At 31.6% G+C, this 24520-nt stretch overlaps 1 protein-coding gene across 1 annotated transcript in view; it reads left to right on the forward strand.

The window, feature by feature from the left end:
* The window catches only part of LOC118196178 (serine/threonine-protein kinase 31-like), a 145250-nt gene that overhangs the window by 24899 nt on the left and 95831 nt on the right, over positions 1-24520 (forward strand). Inside the window, exon 6 of the mRNA XM_085820761.1 lies at positions 9079-9249. Coding sequence (XP_085676887.1) covers positions 9079-9249 — 171 coding nt within the window. The remainder of the gene's footprint in view (positions 1-9078; positions 9250-24520) is intronic.

The raw sequence follows: 24520 nt of genomic DNA on the forward strand, positions 1-24520 counted from the left end.
TTTGTTTCTTTTTTGATCCCAAATTTACTGGAAGAACGAAACACGTTTTTGAAGCATATTAATCAACTTTTATGAAGCTTTAATTTATTTTCTCCTGATGAGTTCTGAATTGGAGTTTCAATAAATTTATATTCTATTTATTATCTTGTATATACTTTCCCTTTTTGCATTTTTAGTTTTTGAGTTTGTACTACTATAATTATTTTTATTTTGAATTGTTTAGATTTTGTGTTTAACCCCTTCACAAGGATGCAGTAATTAATATTGTTGAGGAATTGCCTTACTTTGACTTCAGTTTACTTTTAACTTAGATGCTTTAAGTTTGTTTTACTTCAATCCTGCAGCTTTAATGCAGGACGGGTTTAAAAAATTTGTTTTTAATTTTTGCCTCTTAAGTTTCTTTATGTATTCATGTACGTACAACCATTAGCAGCTTTCAGCGCTATTGCTTCCTGCTTCCTTTTAAGGTTTTCTTTCATTTTATGAATGGTAAATTTGCAAGGTTTTCCCCTTTAATATTGATCAATGTTAGGTTTTTAGTTTTCCTTTCAAAAAAGACTATTTGTAAAGTAGGTTAGCTTCCTCTTTACTTTTATACCTGAGCTCAGTTAAAGTCAATTGAAATAATCAAATGTAAAAATTCGCTTTAAAAAACTTGTAAGTTAAATACCACTTCTTCTCCCGCTCACTAAAAAACAACAACAAACACTTTGAGAAACATTTAATTGTATTTACAAAATCACTTGTAATAAATGTAACTTAAGTTATATTGGACAGACCTAGAACAAAATTAACATTAGAATCAATAACCGATGAGCTCGCATTAAAAAATTTAGACGTTTGCCTCATAAGATAGATACCGATAGCTATACTGCGATTCTTGAACATTTTTCAGTTGCGTGATTTCGAACAAATAAGCATTTCTATTTTGGATATTATTCCCAGTGCCAAAGTAAGATTTTTAAGGAATCCATTTACGTATTACAAAATAAAACACGGACTACCCTTACAGACTACTATCTCTTAAATTATTCTGTAAATAAGAATTTACAGAATAATTTAAGAGATAGAGACAATTCAGTTTATAGTCAATTTGGAAGATTCTGTAAAAAAACAATTAGAGGAACAAGAGGAGGTGATAGAAATAAAACACTTTTTTTTTTTTTTTTTTTTTTTTACTTCTTTAGATTCTGAATAATTGATTACAAAATTTCTTAATTTTTTTTAACATTTCTTCACCAAAAATATTATCAATTTTCTCCATGCCTTCAAACACAAAATCCTTAAGCTATTGCTGTATCACTTTCAATTTAAATTTGAAGGCCTCCAATTGTTTAAAGACATTATAATAGACTTTTGTAAATATGAACTACATAGCAACAAATCTTTTGAAAATAAACATTTCTCTACCATCCACTTCAAGCATCCCGTTTATGACCAATTAAAAATTATTAAAATTTTTAGAATGCATCAACATCTGTTTCCTGACAAAGTACAGGAAATGCCAAGCTAAGAACTCTAGCTTAATAATTAACCGTCATGAGATCGATGAAGCTCCAGCTACTAGAATTTGCAAACTCCCAGAATACAGCCCTTATGTAGATCAACATCACCAATATATTATTACAGGAAGAAACTGAAATCCAATGAAAAAGAAATTTAGTAATTGCATATAATAATAATTTTAATTAACTTTTAGTATGTTTTTGTGAAACTTATTTTGCTACAGTCAAATACCTGAAATTTGCTGACCTGAAATCTGCTTTGCCTGTCAAAATATAAACATTCAGGTTATAGGTTTCGGAAATCGCAACATGGAGTACAAAATATCGAAGAAAAAATACTTAACGAATAATGATGTCATAATTACCAAATAATAATGAGTCATAACGGAGATACCAAATTATTGACATCATGCTAAAAGTTTTTTTTTTTTCTTTAATCTGCATCGAGGTAAAAAAGCAGACGATTCATTCAACTCTTCTTTCAAGTTCACAATGCACGTTGTTGTATTTTGTGAGCTTTGTTATTTCACGAGATTGTTTAGTGCTGCCCTTTTTCTTTTTTTAATTCAGATGTTTTGGGGATAAATTAAGAATATTTTAAATTTCAGTGCTTTTTAATACGATGACAGATAAGAAATGCACTCATGATTTTACTGCTTGCAATGTTGAAAAACGTAATCATGTTGCATGGATGGTAATACTAAAAGTGGAAATTCTGCAAAAGATGAAAGGCAGGCGCTACTTCTCGGCTTAATGCAGAATCGTATGGAATTGCAACACGGACTGTGTATGATATATGGGAAAGTAAAGAAAAGCTGTTAAAATTTTACAGCAATAGTGATTCTAACACCGGCATCCAAAACCGGAAATCTTTACATGAGGAGAAATCGGCAAATCTCAATGCCGTCTCGTACGAGTGGTTCCAGCAGCCGCCCGAGTGATGGAGTACCAATTTCGGGACTGTTCCTAAGAGAAAAGGGGAAGCAGATTCATGCTGATTTAAAAATAGAGGAGCCTATATATAATCAATTTATATACTATGTAATAATAATTTAATGCATATAATAAATTATTGTAATAATCTTTATAATAATTTAATTAAATATATCTAATACGCCTTATTTATTTTGCATTTTTAGCCTGAATATTATGATTTATCTTTTCTGTCTCGAAATCCGCTAAATCCTAAAATCCGAACAACCTCTGGTCCCAAGCTTTGTGGATTTCTGGACTTCTACTGTATTAACATGTTTAGGGAAATGTGACAATGCTAATCACTCTTTCTGTTTGCTTCATCAATCAATTTTTATACTATTTTGTGATATGATCCATTTTTTAAAATTAGATCTGATATAGTGTATGTTATGTACAGATATATTGAGCCAAACTTTAGTCCTTTGAAGTTTGTTGTAACGGGGTTTGATTATATTTTAACATAATTTTACTTATTTCCTGTCATGAAAATGTAGTTTTTTTCTAAATGTGAAGTCTAATGAAAAATATTCTTAAGCATATATGCTTTTCTGAAATAATGTTTTTAGTGATGGTAAAAAATCCTGTATTTGTAATATAATATTTTTTTTGTATTGTTTAAAATGAAATGATATTTTGTGATAAATATAAATAGCACATCACTTGAAAGGTAGTTTACTGAATTCTATAATTTTTCTGAGGATTGTGAGTATTAAAAGTGAGATTATAAGCTAAAGTGTGAACTTACTGAAATATAGTTCTAAAATTTTTTTTTTCTGTTAACTGTACTTTTCTTTGTTTGCCTTAACAGTTCAAAACAGGTTGTAGGGTTAATATTTGAAACTATCCAATTATTATGATTTAGATCTTTATTCAAACTTCCTCATTTTTCCTCACTAGAAATGTAAATCAGCTGGAGAGTATTTAAGCTGAGGTTTTAGGATTGTAAGCGGTACTGTTTTTACCCCTCATGGCCATGATACGTGGTTCCTGCCAGCTCTGAAAAGTTTGAAATTATTTGGCTTTGCAATTTGCTGCTGACATTTAAATTTGATATCCGGCTAGAAAATTTGAGCCAGCGTAGATTTAAATTTAATTGTGTGGTCTTTGACTACTAGCCAAAGCTTTAATTTAAGTTTTGACTGTAATTTTAGTTACATTGGCACAAGTTGTGGCAGATCTTGTTAGCACAAGTAGTGTGTGTTTATGTTCAAAGCTAGTGTTTAAATAAGAAGTTTTATTTTAAAACCTTTCCAAGACTTGGTAAATTTCAAACACAACGATAATTTATGTAACGTCTTGTAGGTTTTGAAACTAGTTTATGCTCTTAAAGCAAGTCAAACTGTAAGGTTAAAGAAGCTTGTTAATCTTATTCTAAGTTTGGCTTAAAAATTTTTCTGGCTAAATAATTATTACTACAATTTTTCCTCCTTGTTAACTGATGTTTATTTAATTGAGATAGCCATTTGTTTTTCACAACATAATTCTTATTTCAACTGTAAAGTAATGTCAAAAAATGCAATTTTCACATGCATATTTAATATTCATAATTTTGCACAAATAAATTTAAGAGCAGTTGAAGCAATAATCTGATGGTTCTTTAAGAAACCCGAGGGAAGGCATTAATACTAGCCTTCTGTTGAAGTTATTGAAGATTAGTGTTTATGTCTTCCGTCAGGTTTTCTAAAAGAAAATTATGGATATGCTTACATGATCCTATAGGGAAGATGGGTTGTATTAAATGACTGGAAAGGGAGGAACATTTCACATTTTCTCTTTAAGCAGTCTAAGAAACAGAGAAAAGGTTTCATCACAGGAAAAGCAGTAAACTGTAATGTTGCAGTTCATGATGGAAGTTATTCTTCTGTAGATTTCAGTATCTTTTGCTCCTTTTGTCTCAAAATCTGTTCTCAGCTCAGAGTTTCTTCTTCACTGAGTCTCAGTGTTCATATTCAGAGACTGCTGAGATGGTGCAATACCATTTCCTGTTAATGCTGCTTGAAATTATTTATTTATATTTTTCTTGTGCTTCCGATTTCTTCTGTAGCAGCTAATGTTATCACCTGTTCTGTTAAATTTTCCGTAGTATCCTTCTTTTTGTTTCTTTAATTGAACATATCTTACAATTTTATCTCAGTTCATATTTACAGAAGGGTTTTATTAATTTTTTAGTTCATTTTCAAGGATTAGCACAGTGTTTCATATGCTCAAAATTTACTTACTTGAGTATTTCAGGATATTTTTACACCAATGTAGTAAATATTAACAATAAAATTATTTTAAAATGAAATGGTTTCAAAATTCAGTTTCTTATCAAAATGTGAATTTGTATTAAAAACAGATATATGTTGTTTACAAAAGCATTAACTGTGAAATGTAATTAATTTTACATCTGCTTTCTTATTTAACTGTTCAAAAGGACAACTTCGTAAGGTAATTATATTATTGCTGTATAAAATATTATTTAACCTTTAATAACTAATGTCAATTAGTTATTTAATGTTAATTTTTTTTAAGAAACTAAATGTAAATCTGTGTTATAGAATATAAATTAATCATTGTCGTTCTGTTGAGAATGATTTAAAAATTGTTTTTTGTGTATTATGTTACTGTCTTTTTTATTATTCATTTAATTGTTTCATTTATACTCAAGACAAAGTTAGCTTGAAAGCCTAAGGAAAGGTATAAACTTAAAATATTACTGTTACCTGTTAAATGGAGGAAACTAACTTCACATCTAAAAATTTTTTACTCTTGGGTAATTCATAGTCATGGTTAATTTGAAGGTAGTTAAAAAAATACAGGAAAGAAGAATAATCCATGTTATTATTAATGGATGAAATCAATTTACAGTTTATTCATATTTTCATTTTTATATTTTAAAGACTGAAGGGTTAAGTTCATATGATTACGTAAATTAAATAAGTATTCAAAATACGAAGAACCATAGTGTACGTAATGAAAGAATAACGGTCATTAGAAATAAAGAAGCTAAAGGCTTCATTCAATTGAAACACCAACAATCACTCAAATATCAATTGTTACATCCAGCATTAGCGATCACTTTTGAAAATGAGTGATTTTTCATATTCAACTGAAATACTTCCCTACCAGTCGAATTCGTAGGGGTTGCCAGAGGTTATCTGATCTGCGATGCTGTTTATCATGTGGTCAGAAGTTATGTTGTTTTCGAAGTAACCAATGATAGAGTTCCTAGAGATGCAGGCTGACTCGTCAGCCATGCCGTAACCATTTTTTAAGGTTGCAATACAGGTGTGGTGTGCCCTCTTTGCCTTTTCAGCACTATTGCTTCAACGTTTTATCTATGAAACGTCTTCAAAGGTTATAATTTTATTTTAAGTCCTTCACGAAAATAGCAAACCTAAAAGACACATTCTATTCACACAAATCACATTAACTTGTGAAAAATATGGGTCAAGTAAGTTTTGTATGCATACTGAAAAAAAAAAGTGATTCAAAAGACGTTTTAAAGAAAAAAAAAAAAAAGTGTACTATAGCTCTGTTAACAACTTAATATTATGTAATATATTCTAAAAGGAAAATTCTATAATACATAATGATATAACTTGAATATGTTTAATAAATAAATAAAACTCTATAATGAATAATATTCATAACTATATAATAAATGCCAACACACATCACGGTACATAACACTGTTGTGAAATGAAGGATATTTGCTTAGAAATATACGTTTCATATTTATTTGATAACACAGAAGAGTAAAACATAAAGATGACAAGAAGTTATGAAAGCAAGTTATGCAACTTAAGAAACAGGCCTTTAAGTTATTGCAATATCATAAAACTGATTACCAAGTAAATATTTTTTCATTCTTTTACAGCAGTAATAAGTTTTTCATTAAAACTTTTAGCAGTGAATGCTAGAACAGATTTATTATTGGTGCCTTTGATGCAAGGTTACACAAAAATGAACTTGATTTAGCAAATTTCTGAAAACATTAAAATCAAAAGCATTAAACTACAGTAATATATATTATTAAATTATTTTAATTACATATTAAGAAAGCAATTGTCTGATAAATTTTAATTCTGATATGAAAACTGAATTAAATTAAGAATGAGTGAATAGGCTTGCACAGCATTTTAAAACATATTTCATGTTCATACATTGGAAATAAATTGACAGGAATTGCAGTTAAATGAAAGAGCTGGAAATATAGTCTACATGATGTATGAAATAAAGTCAAAATTATTCATTAAATACTTAAATTGATGCTTACCTTCTTTAAAATGAATATAAATATGATATATTTATGTTACTCTGTTACTTTAAAGGAAGCATTATATAATGCATAATTTTAATCATCTTATCTGATGTTTACTTTTTTTTTTTTTTTTTGCATTGGAGCCAACTGACCGATTTGACGACAATATAACAGGGTAAAAAAATAATATACGGTTTTAAACCATGAATCTCGTTTTAAAATTTAAATAAAAAGCGCACTTCATAGCTCTAATCAGGCGCAAAATTGAAATCAAATGTAAAATATAATTCTTTTTAAACTTTATCCCTTTGTGATAATAACAATAAAAAAATCGCGTCAGCATCGACTCGATAATATGGTATCTGTGTATTGACTATACAGACACATTCTGCAATTCATTTTGTACATACAAATCAATTTGTCATTAATTAGCAATACTTAAATGAAAAAACACATTTTGCTGAAACATGAAAATTTTTTTTTTAACAATTATGAAAACATATGAAGCTGAACTTGCCTCAAAAGCGCACACTCCTGTACTCAGAATCCATTTCAATTGACAAGAATTAATTATCCATTTTCTATGTATTTCTTCATTTCTCTGGAAAGAGAACATACAAAAGTTGTTTCTGGAATGATATGAATAATGTGATGCAGCACATCCAATCATATTACTTGGAATTAGGTCGCAATCCATCAATACAAATGTAAACACCACAATGCTAAATCAATGTCCATTAGCAACAAGTACTCTTCATTTGAATACAACACAAATGATGAGTCAGCTGCCCTTGTTAGGATCCTTATTCACCCTATACTTTGATTAAAAAACAGTATTAAAAAATTAAATCTGATCCCAGCTTTTATACCTATACAGTCAAAAGTCGTTAATCCGGACTCGTCGGGACTTCGGCAAATCGGGATTATAGATCATCAGTTTAAATCTGGTAAGACGGCATGCAGAAATTATAAAATTAAAAATATGAAACCGTAATTTATGAAATAAAGAACAATTATGATCTAAAGGGTATCAAAATTTATATAAAAAAAAAAAAAAAAAAAAAAAAAAAGCTTAATTATTTAATTAAGACACAATAACACGCTGAATAAATACTAATTCAGAAGTCAAACAACAAAAAACGCTGATTTTTGTTGTTTGACTTTTGAATTAATATTTATTTGTTTACTTTATTAAACATTTCTTTCAATGTAAGTTGTTTAAGTTGCTTCGTTTTTTGTGCTAATACTTTCTCTTTAATTCTATAAACAGACATAATTTCTTGTTCAGTTACAAAGTTCCACTGTTCAAGTCCTGTAATTGCTGTGCCGAGAATACCGACTAACTTGTCAATCGAAATTTTTTCGTTTTCACTAACCTATCTGTCGCCTTCTTCATGTCTTCTTTATCCATTTTTTGCAGAAATTCCACTTTTTGTTTGATGGACATCGAAACATACTTTCGTTTTGTAGATCCTTTGGGAGCTCCAGCATCGGAAATTCTATTTGACATAATCGAAAGTTCAAGTTTACTTTTATAAAATTGCTCTTACAGTCTGCAAAAAATAATAATCCGGATCCAGTTTGAAGATTAAGGAATGACGCAATCGTCAACATTAACTGAAATAGATAATTAGATAATTTTAGCTTATACCGTCCGTTATACATAAAACGCGCACGCAAAAACGTATTCTGTGCTTGCACACATGCATATGCGCAGTCGTAAAGGTCTTACGTGCACGCGTAAACGCCTATGCGCATGTGTCAACGCGGCGCATGCGCAGAAAGTTTTTAGCTTTGAGGTCCAGATTATAGATCATTCCGGAGCATGGGTGTCCGGATTAACGGCTTTTGACTGTATAATACAGAATTGATAAGTAATTAAAATCTAGACTTTTGAAACTTCATACTGTGTTCAAATTGCTCACTAAAAATTGTAATGAAATAATGTCTTTTAAGAGAAAATGGTGAGTATTCCAATTTATTTCATTATTAAGATTATTATTAATTAAGCTCAATTTTTTTATTTTCATATTCTAATAATTTCAAGTCATCTCTCACAGAATTTTAACTTCTCAATATTTATTTTAAATATATATGTGTTGTCATAGGAAATTGGTATATCTTGAAGAGAAGTTTCATCATTCATCATGGAATTTCTTTTGTTAATAATGATATTTAGTCTCTTTTAAAGTGTAAGGCCTCTTGTTGTGAATACATTGAAGAAACTTTTTAATACTAAATGGTTTATGCTGTTTATACATTTTATTCACAAATTTAAAACTTTAAAACAAATTTAATGTCCATATTACGTAGGAATGTGATTCAAAGGTTCTTACAGTACTTTTATTTAAGGTACCCCAAGATCCATTAATGATTGAAGTGCTGTGTACTAGTGTAGAAGATGCTATTACATTTTATGGCTGTCCTGTTTACAGACTTGATGAATTGCGGGATTTCTCAATTGCCATCAATAATTTATGCCCCAAATTACATCGTCTTAACCGGAAACCTGTTATAAAGCAGGTAATGTTAGAAATTAAAAATATCTTTTATGTTTAATAGTATGTAATATAATAAATTAACATTTTGTGTTTTAAAAGTTAACATGAACTATTAGGTTGAAACATAAGTAAACGTCGTTTTTTTAATTTTTTATTTTTTATTTTGACAAAAAAAAAAAAAAAAAAAAAAAAAACATTAGTCAATAATATCTGAGTTTTTGGACTTTCCCTCCATAGACCCAAGATGTCAGAACTATAGTCATTTGGCTACAACCATTTGTTTGGCTCACTCTCGAGTGGTTTGACGCATGTCTACGTGCAGATGTTGATTCAAACGCTCTTCATCAAATTCATTTGGTCATCCGGAACTAGCAGAGTCTTCGGGGTTAAAATTTTTATTTTTGAATTTAGCAAACCAGTTTCTTGCAGCTCTTTCAGGCATTGTGCCTTCTCCATACACTTCACAATTCTCTCGGGCAGCTTTTGGAGTATTGGTGCCTCGATTAAACACAAAAAGAAGGTGGTGTCGAAAATGCTTATTTTTTCAGCTTGACACTCCATTTTAATGATCTGTAACTAAGATTTAAAAAAAAAAAAAAAAAAAAAAAAAGGCCATCTTGTGAAGGGAAAGATTCTCTTTCGAATAGTACAAAACATTATGCCAATATTTATGTTTCAACCCAATATAATAATGAACAAGCAAAAGTAATCTGGAATATTAAATTGAGAATGAAATTTGTTTTGCTTTAGATTATTGGTTAAGACAATCTGATTAAAAGTTTGTTACTAGTTGCAATTTTTTTTAAAATTTGTATTAAAATTATAATATGGAAAGATGCAAAAAATGATCACTGTACTTATAATGTTAAAAAAAGAGAAAGATTTAAGTATCTACTGTTATTTTGCATTTGCCTTAGATGTGTGCAAATATGTAAGATCGTTTGAAAATAGTATATTCTGCATTTGTGGAAAACTACTTAAAATAGTCTTATTTCGTGTTAAATGGAGGAAACTAATTTCTCATCTAAACATTCTGACTCTTGGGTAACTCATGTCTAGTTAAAAAATACAGAAATGAAAATTAACCCATATTATAATTAATGGAAACATGCAATTTACAATTTATTCATATTTTCATTTTTATGTATAATAAAGATTGTAGGCTAAGTTCATATTATTATATAAATTAAATAAGTATTCAAAATAAGAAGGACCACTCTGTAAGTAATGGAAGAGCAAAAGTCATTAGAAATGAAGAAGCAAAGTTATAAATGGCATTAAAGAACAATATTCAAAAGATAATTTAATTTAATTCAAACTCTTAAAAAACTCAGATTTTTTTTGTGGGAGGAGGCAACATTCATGTGATAGATGTCATCTGTTATCTCACAGCTATTATTCCATACATTTTTCCATTTGTGTACTAGTAATTTGGTATCATTCTGCAAAGCCCAAACTTGACTTCACGTGCAACTTATATTTTATGTGAGGCCTGTTAATTCACAGCCTGATTATTCGAAATTTAAGTATACTTAATAGAGATAATGTAGTTTCCAAATATTACATACTTGCATAACTTCAAATATGTGTAATTTAAAAGCAAAAGTAGATATTGAAGTAGAATGTAAATAAGCGGATTATGCATAAATTTCTATCTTGTAAGTAATCCTGTTTTTATTTTTTCAACTGCCAATGTGAGAACATTTTCAAATTAACTGTATATATCTGTATAACAAAGTTTGGGGACATGATCAGTTTAATGAATACTGTCAATTCCGGTTAATTGTACATTGGGAAGCAATACGTTTTGGTCCGATTACATGAACATGTCCTATGTTGTAAGACGAGATGTGCTATATGTAGCAAACAGTAAATGCACATGTAAATAATGTACTAAAATGTAATTATGACCTTTACTGTGCGGTACACACGTATGGCGAACATACATGTACAATCAAGAACTACAGTCGAACTTTTTTCATTGAGAAAATTAATTTAGAAACAAATTCTAAGAAACAATCTCCACGATACTCAGCGTGCGAAGCACAACAAAAACAAGTTCTTACCAAGTTCCAGTCAACATTTGAAGAACTTATCCAATGTGATCTGACACATTCTCTTGACAGATTGCATGTGAAGGAAATAGCCTCTAACATCTAATGCAGCAATAAGACTGTCTGCATTTCCCTCCTGCATGAAATATTGATGCAAAGTTTCAATGCATTTCCTTGCATACTGTGTTGTCACTTGCACCAACTTATTAGCAGCATCATTATCATCACTTTCTTGGTCTTGTCATGCTGTCGTATGTTTTGCTGCAACTTGAGCAACGATTTCAGCATCGTAATCTTCATTTTCATTGTAACATTGAAGCTCGTTGTCGATGGATAAAAAATCTTCGCAGTTTTGTATCTGTTGAAGTTCTACATGTCCATCATCATTTTCACTTTAGATGAGCATGTCCACATCCATCTCCAAAACCAAGTGCTTGAAGCCGCAGTGAGAAAAACAGTTCTGAATTGTCTCACTGCTTACTTTTCGCCAGCTGTTGGCCAAAAATGTAACTGCTTGTAAGATGTTGACCTTTGCACTGACTTCACTGGCTTTTGACGATAAGGTCAGCAAACTTTCTTCAATTACTTCAAGGATGTAACTAACCAACCTTGCAGGATAAAGGGTCTTCAAATTTTTTATGATGCATATGTCCATTGGCTGGACCAAAGCTGTGGTTTTTGGAGGTAAAAATTCCAATTGGATGTTCTTCAAGCAATCTAAATAAGAATGTGCTGCACAGTTGTCAAGAAGAAGCAGTACTTTTCTCAACTGGTGTTGTAGCTCTCTGTCCCAGTCCTTTAGCCATTCTTATAAAAGTTCAAGAGTCATCCACGCATTTATGTTTGCATGATAGAAAACTGGTAAACTGTTCATCCTAAGTCCTTTAAAGCAGCGTGGCTTAGTGGCAATAGCTTCCTCTTGTCCGTTTGTGACATGTTTGAGCAGCACAAGGCAGTTACGCAATCCATCGCTTATTTGGAGCCAGAGAGTGCAACATGTTTGTAACTTAACGAGCCGTCCAGTGTAGCACGATAATACTGCCCAGTTTCGTCAACATTGTAGATGTCATCTGCTGAAAAAGTTTCAAGAAGCTCAGGCAGTTTTTTTTTTTTTTTTTTTTTTTTTTAAATTTCCATTCTTGCACTCTTAGCACTTTCTGTCTCGCCATGTGCTTTCTTGAATTTTATGTCGTGTCTAGATTTCCATCGAGACAACCAACCATCCGTAGCTTTAAAGTCATCGTGGCCCAGCTTTTTAACGAGTTCTGCTTTGCATTTTAACATTGAGTCACTTACTTGCACAGCTGCTCCAGTAACAATGGTTAACCATTCATTAAGGGCCTCATTGATGTCTGGATCCTTTCCTTCATGCTTCCTTTCTTTGGAAGTTCTTCCTTGTCCTTCACATTGTGCCCATTGTTCTCGCAGCTCATTTTCTTGTTTTATCAAGTGCAAAATTGCAGTCTTTGGCAATCCAGTAATTTCCACCAACCGACGCTGACTAGTGTTTCGTGGCTGTTGCTTGATCTTATCCAGGAAACCAATTTTTTCAGCTAACGTCATGTCCCATTTTGGCAGGGGAGACGAGACATACGCACAGTTCACTGACTAAAGTGTTCTGAAGAAATCTTGGTGTTTCGGGGTCAAGATGTTGAGGTCAAGAGGGAGATAAAATGCTTGCCATTCAAAGCTTTGACACTAAAATCATCCCAAAAGGGTGGTGAAATGATAGCTTCCTCATGTAAACTTTAATCATGGTTGACAGGCAGGAATTCCTTTCAAGTAGAGCCGGACACTCTATTGTTCATTTCCTCGAAAATCGGAGATGCATTGGGACCAATAACCTCACTGGTGGTTACTGGTAGCTCTGTTTTAAGAAAGGTCAAAGATAATGGGGTGCGTGTTTCACCTCCCACTGGTTTTGCTCTTGTCATGCACTTTAAGGAATTCCTGACCTTTGATAAAGCATTCTTCTGGGGAGCGCAGCTACAGATCCTCCCATATGTCGCGGACCACCTGTACGCAGCCGACTTGTGGCCTTTGTTTTTTATTCACTCTTATGTCTTTTGGTCCGATTAAACGGAATTTGGGTCCAAATAAACAAATAATATTAGGCTTATGTACATAGGATTTGTTTCGGTTCTTTAGGATTCAGTTTGAAAAAGCGGCTGGTCCGATTATCTGGTGGTCCGATTATCTGGTGGTCCAATTAACCGAATTCGACTGTATTTCTGAACACAAAATTTGGGGACACGATCAGTTTAATGAGTATTTTTTAATCCTGTTACTTTCTGCCATTGACATCTAGTGAACTTTGTCTATCATAACATTCCATGATTCTAGTCTCTAGAGTCAGGGAAACTGAATGTCAGTGGTGATAATTATCAGTCTACCTGTTTGGTGCTTTTTCATGTCTGCTACAATATGCTGAATGGGATCTACTGAGGTATTACTACATTAACTTTATAAAATTTTGAATAATTATTGTAAAGACAAGTAACTAATACTGTAGTAAAAATAAGTAAATGCTTAAATAAATGACAAGTTACTTTGTAACCAGTTAGCTAAATTGCTGCAAGAAAATTATAATTTAAAATATAGGATAACATATTTTACTTGAGACTTTGATGCCAATAGGTGAACTTCAACTCCAGAACAAATTTCAGTTATCAAAAGAACTGCAGCTGCATACATATTTCTACTGACATTACTGAAAGTGTGAATATAACATAGAGATTTCTTTTAAGAGAAAAATATCTTTATATCAATTCAGAAAATTTTCTTTTGTAATCCTGTTGATTTAGTATCGCAAGAAAAGACCAAATATTTATGTGTTAAACATAGAAGTGTTCTCTTTTTATTCCATTTATTTTTGAATTCATCCAGCTAATTCAGACTTAAATTGTCTCTCTGGCAGTTCCATAATAGGCCCAGTATGGACGAAACAGTTCCTTCCTTAAGTTTTCTCCAGTACCTAAATAACTTTGAAAATTAAACTCCCTTTCATGCATTATTTCTTTAGACTTTTTAAGTAACTGTATCATCTCAGATTCAGTGTCAAAACTTTCAACTACATTATCTACATAGAAGCTATGCAAGAGTTTAGCTATTGTTTCTCTCTCATAATGAAAATTGTTTGTGTACTTTTGTAGATGGAATTTTATAATAATTGCTGAAAGTAAAGGATTGCTTTTGATCCCAAACTGTACTCTAGTATGATGACATATTTTATTTCCTTTTACATCATTCCGCCAAAATATTAATTACTGTCTGGCTTTCCATTGCTTTGCAAAAAAGGGCCTTCTCAGTGTCTACTATTGTAGCAAATTTGCCTTCTTGAAATCTCAATAAGAGAGAAGGGATTGTTCTGTCATATTGGACTGTATTCCAAAGACTGATTTAGAGAGGGAGATAATTTTGCTTATGCAAGGCATCAGATACCAGGACTTAGAAGAGAAGGGCTAGTTCATAGAGCTTTTCCCTCTGAAGCAGAAAGTGAGAAGTGATGACGTAGTCTTGATGACACTGAGCGCGCAGATGCAATTCACAGCTTGAAAATTAGCAATTTTGAAATGAGCTGTGTGTGAAAGATAGCTATAATTTGGAAGAGACAATGTTACTGCTTTATGCATTTTAGACTGAACCATTAAAAAATTTAATAATACTTACTCAATTTTAAAATAATAGATAAAATGTGCTACTCTTTTAAAATAAAGTTCCGTGGGTTTTTTTCAATTTTTATTTGCAGGTTTTTTATTTAATGAACGTTTATTTCTAATCATTTCTTTATCTGCCTGTGAACTGAGAGAATTTTTTGCTTCTAAGATAACTATAATAGCAGCTACTTAAATTTACTCAAAAAACAATTTTACATTGACATAGTTTTAAACATATATGACATATATGGCAACATTTCTGCTAACCTACATTTGATTTTTTGTCCAATTGTAAATTTTACATTGTTATAATTCTCTTCCGATTCAATATAATAATTTTTTAAATAATTTTGTAATTTATACTTATATCTATATTACAATTAAATAAATGTATGTAAGATTGTTACCTTAATTTTGACAAAATAGCTTTACTCAGAGTACCTAATACATTTATTTAATTTTTCAAAAGTGTGAGTAAAGGAAGCAAGTCTTTTTATGCCAATTACTTTAATGTTTTATACTATTATATTTTACCTAGAATGCTAATTTAGCACAAAATCTAATCAATAATTAGTTACAAAGGATACAATAAGAATAACCTTAACAAGTACTTAACAAAATTAGTTTGTTAAATACTTGTTATTCTTGTTGGTACTATTCATAATACCGAAGATATTATCGATTAACTCGTGGAAGTCAGATGCTTTTTGATTTCCTGTGGGGTGGAGTATACCTTTTGCGGTACGTTTTGAAAATAATGTTTTCTCTGGAGCGACTTTTTGTCTCATTTTCCTTGACCATTAAATAATTCGGTTTTAGTTTGTGACATAATTTGATTTCTTCTCAATCTCTATTTAAAACCTCTTGAATAATAACAAAATTTAAAACAGTTCCATCTTCTAAAAGAAATCCTTTATCTAAAACGTGGTTTCTCAGTAATTTGAGGCAGAGCGCAAAATGAGACCTCTGATTAAAACAAACTGCACATTTTGAAAAGAACCGAGAACTTGGTCCAGTTTAGAGTCATAGCAGAGTTTTCAATCTATATGCATTTCATCGAAATTGAGAACGTATATTTTTTCTACAGAATACAAATATTCGCCTCTTTCCTTCTTTAGAGTAAGAACATCACTTTGAATTCTTGGACTACACTAAAATTTAGCATACCATTTCTTTAATTTGCTAATACTAGGTAAAGATATTCCAGTTTTTTTCTTAATTTTTTTTCTTTCCAAAAATCATAGCTTTAAGATGACAGAGTTCTTATGACAATGCAACCTGAAATATCTTCACTAGTCCACCTGATTTTTTCCTTCTTTTTCAGTAATACATTAATCTGCGTCTTTATAAAAATAGGCTTTAGACATTTTTTCAAATTCTCCGATTTGTGCTTCCCCCCCCCCAATTTCGCTATTTGAGATTTTAATTTCTGATACCAATTTCTGTCTAGATGTTGTCCACCTTCTTTGCCGCTGAACAGACATTCTAAAATTTTTCTTTTCTCTATTTTTCAATACTTTAATACAATTTTCTAAGGATATTATTTTGTTCTTCAAATTATCAATGCATTCTTGTTTATCCTTAAACTTAGGGCATTCAGGAATATCTATATTTTCATTTGTGAGTTTTATTTCAAAGTCATTAAAATTTGATTGACTATTGTCATCATCAATTTCGATTTATTATTGTCATCATAATTTACTTTCGGCACAGCATTCCATTTCCATACCTGCCAACCTCTAAAGATAAAAATTCAGAAGATTTCTCCCCCAAATTCAGAAGATTTCTCCAAAATTCAGAAGAACACAAAGAATTAATATCATGCTTTGATAGTAAAAAAATAACAATTTATACAAATAGAAAAAAGAAAATTGTACTTACATTAGTAAATCTCAATTAAGTAGTAACTAAAAAATTTATTAGGAAACATAAAACAAGAACTTAATGTTACACAAAAAAATTATTGCAATGAATTTAGAGTGCATTTTTTGGCTTTAGCCAAAAATTCTTTGGAAAATTTCCGGTCATAACAATTAGTTTCCTCATAACATTTAGCAATTAAAATGTTTTCTAGAGTTTTTGGTGAAATTGAAGAACGAAACATAGTTTTGACCGGCGTGATCGGCAGTGCTTAGCAGCACCTTGTGTTCGATGAGGAATGCAGTAAACAAACACTCTGCCAAAATGACATCGGCATCCGAATTCGTAGCCGAATTTGAAAAAAAAATTCTCCACTTTCTTTGACGTTGTCGAAGCATTAACTTCATGCTTTTTAGACTTAACGTGCTTCACAATGTCGCTTCTTCCACCGTGACTTATTATGAAGTCACACACGCACACGTTGCAAAATGCAGTTATTTCCTTTGAAGTATTCTTTAATTGTTGGAAATTCGGCTTTGTAGGCAGGCCGAAAATATTGAGAATATGGTTTTTTTGAACTCATTTGAAATGAGTGACATTTCGTAACAACGACGCATTAAGAAAATTCATAGCACGTGCAAACAAACAAACACACACACACACAAAAAAAAAAAAAAAAAAAAAAAAAAAAAAACAGAATGCGACAATCCACTTTCGCTGAGTAATTCCCTTCCTGCTGAAGCGAGCGCGAAAAAAATAATCTGGCGCCCACAAAGAAAAGAGTGGGAGAAACAAGTTCAGCGCATTGGATTCGCTGGTTAAGCGGTGAGTTGGGAGAAACCGCAGGTTACTGGATTCGAAATAGTCGGTAGTTGGCGGTAAAACACGATGCAATTGGCGAAAATCGCTGAATTGGCGAAAAATTCTAAAATTTTGACAAAAATCACTAAAAACACTTGAAAAAGGGAAAAAATCGTAAAAAATGTATTACGATCGTAAAATCGTAAAGACAAACACATTTTCGTAAAAATTACGAAAAATTCGTAAAAGTTAGCAAGTATGCATTTCAACAGTTTCTTTTTGTGGCTATCCAAACAAGCGATTTTTCATATCATCTTCATAAACACTGCATAGAAAATGTTCGTTGCAGATTTTTCCGCTCTTCGCATTAATAGAATCTTGTCTTTGACATTTGTGTATTCATTCTTTCGTCAAAAGCAAAACCTCATTTGGATCCTTTGGTCCCATAAAATAAAATATCTCATCCTTTCGTACTTCTGTAAGCGCTACGGCAAGTTACTACAGCGCAAAAAGCCATATTACATAAATGGTACTTTACAATATAGAATTTAAAATAAAAACTGACTAAAATTACATATATACATTATTAGAAAACAGATATATATGATTAACATTAATTTGGGATATGTAACCTCTAGAAAATCGTCTCGCAGCTGAATGAAACTACAGTTTTAAACACGGGAAATCAGAACAGGTGGCATCACAGTGACATCAGATTACTGCCTGTTAATTTTCCCCATTAGGTTCGCGTCGGCGAGGAGTCGAACAAAGAAATGAGCTAGCCCTTTCTATTTATCCCTGATCAGATACTGGTTGAATTGGAGTTGAGCTGTTTTCTTTTATCACCAGTCTAGGCACCACATAATGTGTGGAGTCAATAACTACATTTTCTTTAACTTTTTCAATTACCCTTAAATACACTAGTTGTTAAAAACTGCATTACATGAAGAAAACAAATTTTCTAAAATAAGTTTATGGTTGTTGATTGAAAACAATCCATTACTAGTTCTTTATTAAGGGGCAATGGCAGATGGTCTTAGCTCATCATAATGCTCTTCCTAGTTCAGAGATACAGAATTTTGAAATTACATATAGTCTTGTAAATCTCTTTCTTGTCTTATTTGTGGCTAGATCTGTTTTCTTGTAAAATCAAGTTAGTAGCATCATTAACAAGCATATTTGGGTACTTTTCCGTTTCGCCGGCGCAAACCTTGCCATTTCACTTTCTCCAGCGCAAATCTTGCCAAGCAGACCTTATTGGCGACAACACACAGTATACACATAAAAAAATGTTAAGAAATGTTAATTCTAAGAGTTTTAAACATTTTTTTTTTATTTTAGAGGCATAAATATTTTAATATCGTTTAGAATTTTTTCAAGTGGGTCTTTTGTGTCCTTTCGCCACATAAATTCGGCGAGGTAACTTTCTAGATGATGCCGAGCAGTTCCTCTGTGTTTCTTATTCCGCCATTTTGCGCTTCCCCATAGTCTTTCAATTTTTTGCGTGTGCGTTCCAGTTTCCGGATCTACAAAATTGTATTTATGGTTCACTTTGAAATGTGCAAAACTTTCCTCTTCCAGTTTTTCAGTGCAATATGATTTCCATAAATCGGAATATATTGTAGTTCCTTTTTCAATGTTTTCATTTATTGCTTCTAATATAATACTCATGGATCGGTTTGGCACCATCACAAGGAAACATTCGTTTGTTTCACGACAAACTCCACCAAAGATCAACTGTTGTGGTAAAATCTGTCCTGCGTTGTTTTTGCGCTTCGTGAACATACTTTCATCCACTTCAACGATCATAACAGGGGCTCCTATTTTGCGTTGTTGACGTTTAAGTAAAGAATCCACACAAACCTCTCGCATGTAGTTATTCCAATCCGCAACTGTTCCGTGACTGATTTCCAACTGCTTTTCACACCATTTAACTGAAGTTAATTCTTCACTCCAACCAATAAATGAATCCTAAACACTTCAAGAAACTCAATCTCGATGATTCAAACCATGTGCCTTTCCGTATACTTCTTTTACTGCGGCAAGTTAAAAGGTTGCAACGCCATTGAATTTAGTCTCCGAAATATAATTTCATTTCATGATTATTTTCACATATAGCAATGTTAGGCAAAACGCCTTTCGCTTGAAAGAATCTGACGGATTCTTCTTCTGTCCTGGGCAAATCCCAAATTTTCATTGGTTTTTCATCCATTTTTGACATATTTGTAAAAGACGTTAATTTAAGAATTTAAAGATTTACTATGCTTTCATGGTATAACCTCTTGATTTGCAGGTTAATATCACGTGATCCCAAACGATCTCATCTCACATAAAATACGCTACAAAAATCTGATTCTCTCAGGAATTATCTACACTAATTTCAAGTTAAATCTCAGTATGGAATATGAGTTTAAATGCAAGAATTATTTCAATATTATAATTAAAAAAATTCTATGTAACTGTATGCCAATATTGAAAAAAAAAAAAGGTAAATCTCATAATAAATCTCTGCGACTTGTTTTGAAAAAGTGCCATGAAAGGTTATCAGCGAAGATATTCGCTTTGGCATCAGTTCTACCATTTTCGGCGACTTTATCGCTTGCGCCGGCAAAATGGGAAATTGCGCCGGGCAAACGGAAAAGTACCCATATTTGTTATTATTGTCATAGTATTACCATCAATGTCTGTATAGAGAATCCTTCCCTTTAAAGTTTACTCAGTTGTGTTTTAGCAGCTACTAGTTCAAACCCACAACAAATATACAATTTTTCTGCTGAAGAGCTTACTCATTACATCAGCCTCTGTCTCTTAATAATATCAGTTTTAGAAAGTATGATCCTAGTTTTGGAATAGGGATCGTTACAAATTTCTTTCTGATCAAGGACTTCAAAACTCTAGTGATAATCACCATTTAGATTGTTTAAAAACCTATTTAAATAATATTAAATATGTGAAAATGTTTCTCAGAATGTTCTTTGTCACCAAATGAATTATGAATATTTTCCGACTTAATATTTTGGTATTGCATTTCCCTTACTACATACTTACTTGAATAAGCTCGCTGTGAACTGGAACTGATAAGTGCATAAATTATTTTCTGTCCATTTCTGTAATCTCGCATATAATGTTTGTAAGAGGACTTAATGCATACGAATTCGATTATTTAATGCTACATCACCAATCACATTTTGGTTGATTTCCAAAGTATTCTCTTTTAGCTTATGTTCTATTAATTTTTTGTCATTGCACATAACTCTATAACATCTAATCGACAGTTACTCCAAAAATTTTATATTTGCAGTCTTCAGCTCCACTACGATTTTCCAATAAAAAAATTCTTTTCTAATAATTTTCTCATATTATCAAATGTCATTAAAGTCTGCGGCTTCAAAAGTTTGAAAATATAAAGGTGATTTTTGTTGTTTGACTTCTAAATGAATTTTAAAGTAGTTTAAGTGTGGCTAAGCCTAATTTTTTTTTTTTTTTTTTTTTTTACCTTAGCAGCCATAGTTGTTTAGATTCGAAACTTAGCAGAAAAGTTAATTAATTCATTCTGCACCTTCAGTGTCCTTTTACCGAATGGGACCAAAAGGAAACTTTCAGTTTTATACATAAAAAAATTACCTTCTTGCCTGCTGGCCGAATTGCTTGTTTTTGTGTAGAAACGTAATTTTATTGTAAAAATTGTTTTTTAATTGTTTTAATTGTGCTTGGTGTTTTATGTTTTTCTATATCTTTCAATTTTTAATGAAAATATTTTGAGTTTTTATGCATTTTTACATTGCTGCACTGTGAGAACTGAATTAATTGAATGAGAAATATATCTCTAATGAAATTTGTGGAAATAAGTGTTTTGTATTAGCAACAAATATTGTCGCCAATCTGTCTCGGACAGGGGAGAATGTTTACGAGTAGTGCATGCGCATTAGGTAAGCGGCACTGAATCGTTTGTGAAAAACTGTTTCTTTTTTATTTAATTTCTTTTATACATGGCTTTAGGTTTATTATAGTATTTGAGTAGAACATGTGGCAACGATTAGATAATTTTTCAGATATAATTTTTGTGCATTGAGTTATAAGATGATTGAGATGTAATGCTGTTAAGTAAACCTAGCGATAGAGTGTCACTATGGTAAATAAATATAGTGAATTTAAAAAAAATGCATTTATTTTATTGTGGTTTATGTGCTATTGATGAAGTAGATTTAATTCAATTCAATAAGTGTAAATGAAATGCAAGAAAAAATGCTTATAATTTAATATTCAGTACAAGAAAGTCATGTAGTGTACATCAGCTTTTTTATTATGTTGGAATGTTTTGTTAGAGTTCCAACTGTACTTAAACAATCATGGCTGGTGTGTAATGCTTTGATTCTTTTTAAAGAAAAAACAGATATCTGTGTATGTGGGAAGAACAACATAAAAGAAATTACAGAAGGATTTCTTAGAAGATATTTTATTTTTTTAATGCATGAAGAAAGTGCTAAGCCTAGAACTACTGCCTTGTAGAGACAAAAACATCATCATCCTAAATGATAGAAAAGAGGTACTCAACAGGTGGAATGAGCACTTTAGTATTTTGTTGAATGACCATACACGGTATGGGTTTTCAACCTACCAACTACTTCTGTAAACACCGATAGAATCCCGCCACCATCTTTGGCAGAAGTTACAGAAGGAATTAAAAAGCTCAACAATAACAAGGCCCTGACTCAGTTGATTCAGAACTTATTAAAAGTGCTGCAGGTCAAAACATTAAGAAAATACACCACTTCACATCAGTTTGGAACCAAGAAGTTTTACCCGAAGATTGGAAACTGAGCATCATCTGTCCTGTGCACAAAAAAGGAGACATTTTGGAATGCACCAACTACAAGGGAATCAGTCTCCTTTGTGTTTTCTACAAAATATTTTCCAATATACTTTTTAGTAGACTAGTGACTTATACAGAAAATATTGTAGGTGATTACTAGTGTGGTTTCCGCAAAGGAAGATCTACAGCAGAATAAATCTTTAACATTAGGCAAATTTTGGAAAAAACTAATGAATATGGCATTGCAACGCACCACTTTTTTGCTGATTTTAAGAGTGTCTACGATTCACTAAACAAAAAATATTTAATTGAAGCTATGAGAGAATTTGCAGTACTTAAAAACTTACTAATACCTGGTCACCATTACTCTTACTGAGACAAAACTTAGGGTTAACATCCAGAATGATCTTTCTGAGCCTATTGTTATTTCAAATGGGCTCAGACAGGGTGATGCACTGGCCTGCTTGCTTTTTAACCTTGCCCTCCAAAAAATCATAAAAGACTCCAACATTAATACTTGTGGAACTATCTTTAACAAGTCTGTTCAGATTTTTGTGTTTGCTGATGATAATGACATAGTCGCACACACTCCCGAGTCAGTTAGAGAGGCTTTTACATCTCTAGAGGCTGCAGCCAGCAAAATGCCTCTAGCAGTCAACCAAAATAAAACTAAATACATGCCATGCAATAATAACAGCAGCCCCTATTTTGAAATTGGGAATTACAAATTTGAAACTACTAGCAAATTTAAATATTTAGGATCAGAAGTTAATACTCGATTTAATGCCCAAGATCCGTAGTAGAGTCACATATGCTAACTGATGTTTTCTCGGTCTAAAAAAATACTTGAAGTCTAACTTCACTAGCAGAAAAACGAAGATTTTAATTTACAAAAGCTTAAACAGATCCATTCTTACATACTCTGCTGAGACCTGAGCAATGACAGAAAAAGCTAAAAGTATCATTTCTGTCTTTGAAAGAAAAATTTTGAGAAGTATTTTTTGTGGCATAAATTGTAAAAATATCTGGAGAAGAAGAATTAACTCTTAACTCTGTAAATCCTTTAAAGAAATAGATATAGTAAAATATATAAGGATTCAGAGAATTAAATGTGCGGGACACCTGTGCAGAATGGATGAAAATCGAGTAACTAAAAAGATCTTCTCGGCCAGACCATTCGGCACCTGAAAAAGAGGGAGACCTAAACATAGGTGGGTCGACTGTTTGGAAACAGACTTAAGAATTTTAAAAATAACCAACTGGATGTCCATGGACAGGGATGGAAGAGCTTGGAATTCAATTCTGAGGAAGGCAGGGGCCTATTCTTGGCTGTCTGGCCATTGAAGAAGAAAGTGGCTGCTGTTGAATGCATCAGTGAAGTAAATGTATAGATACCCAAGTAAGTGTTTTTCTTCAAAGTCGTCAATGAATTCGCAAATACTCTCTAAAGTTGGCAATAAGTTCAGGACTTTTAAATTGGGTTGCTTAAAATCAGAAAATACCTATTTTTCTCTGTTATCTATGTTCCCTTTTTGTGTAAGTTTGATATTACTTAAGTGAAATTAGTAATACCATGGTGTTCAAAATTTAGGCAACAGACATAAAATGTATCAAATCTCCAAAATTACCCTCTGAATTTGAATAAACTTTTATGCAAATGTAATTTCAGTCTCCAAAGATTTAATATAGTAGTTCTTTATATTGGACAAATGACATAGTATCCCATGGTCTTTAAATAAATACACACTGTGTTCAGTCGGTAAATATCATCTTGACACATTGAAGAGCAAAATGGCATCCCACTGTTTTTTGTGACCAAGAGTGCTGCTGTTAGCACCCTGAAAGATCTGTGGTTCTGTGAGACAAGATGAGAAAAACATGGATTACTGACCAAATATTTTTGAAATTTTTTTATGGTTCATTATACAAATTTGGGAAGTTTTCTGTTAAATATGATTGTTGTCTTATTTTATGCATTATTTAAACTTTTGTTACTACGGTGTATTTTGAAACATAATGTCCTTAATTCCTTACCTTAAATATTATTGTACATAATCAGTATTATTTGAAAAGTATGAAATCACGTTTCCCTTTGTTGTTAATGTAGCA

The sequence above is a fragment of the Stegodyphus dumicola genome, chromosome 7, assembly GCF_044657685.1.
Source record: "Stegodyphus dumicola isolate Sdum_Otavi_A_Nest chromosome 7, ASM4465768v1".
Taxonomy (NCBI): domain Eukaryota; kingdom Metazoa; phylum Arthropoda; class Arachnida; order Araneae; family Eresidae; genus Stegodyphus; species Stegodyphus dumicola.